This window comes from Elephantulus edwardii, unplaced genomic scaffold, assembly GCF_000299155.1.
Source record: "Elephantulus edwardii isolate Elephantulus edwardi_28Jun2011 unplaced genomic scaffold, EleEdw1.0 scaffold00302, whole genome shotgun sequence".
NCBI lineage: Eukaryota > Metazoa > Chordata > Mammalia > Macroscelidea > Macroscelididae > Elephantulus > Elephantulus edwardii.
The window spans coordinates 1,697,347-1,700,368 of record NW_006400052.1 but is presented as its reverse complement, the minus strand read 5'-3'; the positions used below and the strand labels follow the sequence as shown (position 1 = coordinate 1,700,368).

The following is a 3,022-nucleotide window of genomic DNA, read 5'->3' as shown; positions in this document are numbered from 1 at the left end:
TGGTTAGCAGCCAAGTGCCTAACCATCTGCCATCAGACAATCAGTAGGACCTCCATAAATTTTTCACCTATTCCATCCTCACAGCATGGTATAGTTCATTTCCTTCAGAGCAAGTGATCCGAGGTTAGAGAGAGACAGAAAGCAAAGACTGTTCTGCACTGACTTGTGCTCACTGTATAAAATCTATGTTGAAACTCTAACCCCTGGTACTTTCCATCATGACCTTGTTTGAAATAGGGTCTTTGAAGATGTTATCAGCTAATACGAGGTCATACCAGAGCAAGATAGAGCCTAATCCCATTTGAGTGGTGTCCTTTTAAAGAGGAGAAGAGATGGCGTGTGATCTGCAGTTGCAAGCCAAGGAATGTCTGGAATTACCAGGAGCTAGGAGACAGAGAACAGTCTCCCTAAAAGACTCAGAAAGATTGGAGGAAGACTCATCAACAAACTGGAGTAACATTGCTTATAGAAAACAAAGAAGATACGAAGCACAAATTGATGAAGCTTCACCTCAGTATAAGGAAACAACAATCCTCCTAACTGGATCAACAAATAATATAATGATAAATAGATAAAAGATTGAAATTATCAAGAGCAAAACCTATGGAAGGAGGAGCCAAGAAATAAAACATACTGTATTGGGCAAATCTGCTGCCAGTGACCTCTTTAAAGTACTCAAGAGCAAGGATGTCACTTTAAAACTGAGGTACATCTGATCCAAGACATGGTATATTCAATTGCTTCATATTTATGTGAAAGTTGGGCAATGGATAAAGAAGACAAATATTTACGCCTTTGAATTACAGTGCTGGAAAAAAGTAGTAAATATGCCATGGACTGCCAAAAGAGCAAACAAATCTTGGAAGAAGTGTACCAGGGTGCTTCTTAGAAACAAAGATGGTGACGTTTCCTCTCATATATTTTGGAATCTTATCAAGAGAGGGAGGACAGGCCCTGAAGAGTATTCTTGGAAAAGTAGAGGATCAAGGAGACGGATTGACACATCGACTGCAATAATGGTTTTAAGCACAACAAAGATTGTGAGGATAATGCAGGATCTGGCAGGATTTCTTTCTGTTGTACATGGGATTGCTATGCGTTGGACCTGAATTCAGAGTATCTAACAAGGGGACCTGAGGGAAATTAATAACGGAAGAATCCTCTCTGAATGCAGAATATAAAAGAACAGATTTCTCCATGAAATATCTAAGGGCTTAGGTCTGTGATTCATGGTCCTTGACTGGGCGGGTGGAAGGTTATTATGAGTATCAAAGAGAAAAAAGTTTTGAGTCTCAATCCCACCCACACTCTAAAGAGGTACAGCTGCCCAGCCACGCTCACAATAGAGCAACTTCCGGAGGGTTCAGGAGAAACCGTCCATCATAGGGTTTCCCCGCCCCCGAGGACGTTTGCACCAATTAGCGGTGCGCAGGGCGGGTGGTAGTGAGAGGCTGCTGTTGTCCTAGTAACAGCCAGGGCTTCCCGGAGGCAGGCTCTGGCACGGCGCAATCCGGCTCTCTTCCTGTTAGGGAGGTTCTGGGAGACGCAGGAACCGGGCCGGGGAGGTCGGTACCCGCCGAGAGAGGTACAAATCATATTAAAAAACCACAGCTCTCCGTAACGTATGAGACAGAGTCAATTTGATCTTAGTGATTTTTAACCGTTAGTTGCACGACAGTCGGACAACGCATGCGCCGCCGGGTGGGGCGGGCGAGGCTAATGCATTTACAACGCATGCGCGGGGAGCTTGGCCGTCCAGCTGGGGACGGGGCCTTGGGTCTGAGACAGCAAAGGGGGAGGTTTTGGGGTGGGGCCGGGTTAGTGGCCATCTGCTCCTCCTAGACCCTGCATTTTTCCGGGGTTCTCGTGAACCAGTAGTGTTTAAGAGCGCAACCTCTGAGGTTTGGACGAACCTGCCATGGAATGCTGGTATTGAACTCAGTGGCCTCAGTTTCCCTTTTTGTCACCTTACAAGGGTGTGATTATATTTTTCCCTTCCAGGACCATGGCTGAAGTGCACGTGATTGGGCAAATCTTGGGGGCCACCGGTTTTTCAGAAAATAGTCTCTTCTGCAAGTGGGGCGTCCACACAGGTACCTCTAAATCGACTTATTTCCCCACCAAGACCCTCTTCCCAGAGGCTTCATGCTCCCCCTTGACCTCTGATTCACCTTCCATCCACCCTCAGGACTCTCGGTCTAGACCACACTCCCTGTCCCCATGAACTCTTTGCCAGTTTAGTCAGAACTAGCCTCTCCCCAACCCCAGCGGGTTTTCAGAGGCAGTAAATCCCTTAGGAGAAGATTGCCCATCTTTTTCCTGCATGGCAACTGGTGGATTAAAATCGCGCACTTTCGGGATTGCGGGGTAGCGCTTTACCACCAAGCCACCAGAGCTCCCTCTATTCACAAGTCCCATTATATTCTGGCTTTGGGTTGTGAACGATTTTATAGACGCACAGCTTCTGAGTATCTGAAACCATACTCCCCTGCTCCTGCCCACCCCCTTCAACTTCCAGCTCTTAAAATGCGTTCATTAATTCATTGCCTTGAGTCAGTTCTGACTTAAAGCAGCCCCTTCAGCAGATTTCCAACCTTGCTAATTGCATGGAAGGAGGTTGTCCATCTTTCTCCCTCAGAGCTGTTTGCTGGTGGATTCGAACTACCAGAAAAGTGCAGGCTTCGGATTAGCAGCACAACAGTCTGTAGACTGCAGCACTAGAATGTCCTTTCAAAAATCTAGGAAACCCAAACCCCTCCTGTTTGGACCTCACTTACCATCTTAGGTGTCCCCTGGGACTCCCTCCAACCTTAATGACAATTGTTTGGTTAACCATCTCAGTTTATTGCATTTTTAGTGTATAGTGGAAGTTTTTCTGTTTGATTTACTGAGGAGAGTCCACCCTCTGGCATTTACTGTTCTCTTTGAGAGAGTGGGAACTGGTAGGCATCCAAATCTATCCACACAGGACTTGCAGGAATCACAAAAATGCCAATTTTCACACCTTTCTGCCTGAAGTAAT

The 3,022-nt window shown here is 46.3% G+C and overlaps 1 protein-coding gene across 1 annotated transcript in view; it reads left to right on the top strand.

The window, feature by feature from the left end:
• The first annotated feature begins 2,005 nt into the window (after positions 1-2,005).
• Positions 2,006-3,022, top strand: part of B9D2 (B9 protein domain 2) — a 14,212-nt gene continuing 13,195 nt past the window's right edge. Inside the window, exon 1 of the mRNA XM_006900916.1 lies at positions 2,006-2,093. Within this exon, the coding sequence (XP_006900978.1) occupies positions 2,006-2,093 (88 nt within the window). The remainder of the gene's footprint in view (positions 2,094-3,022) is intronic.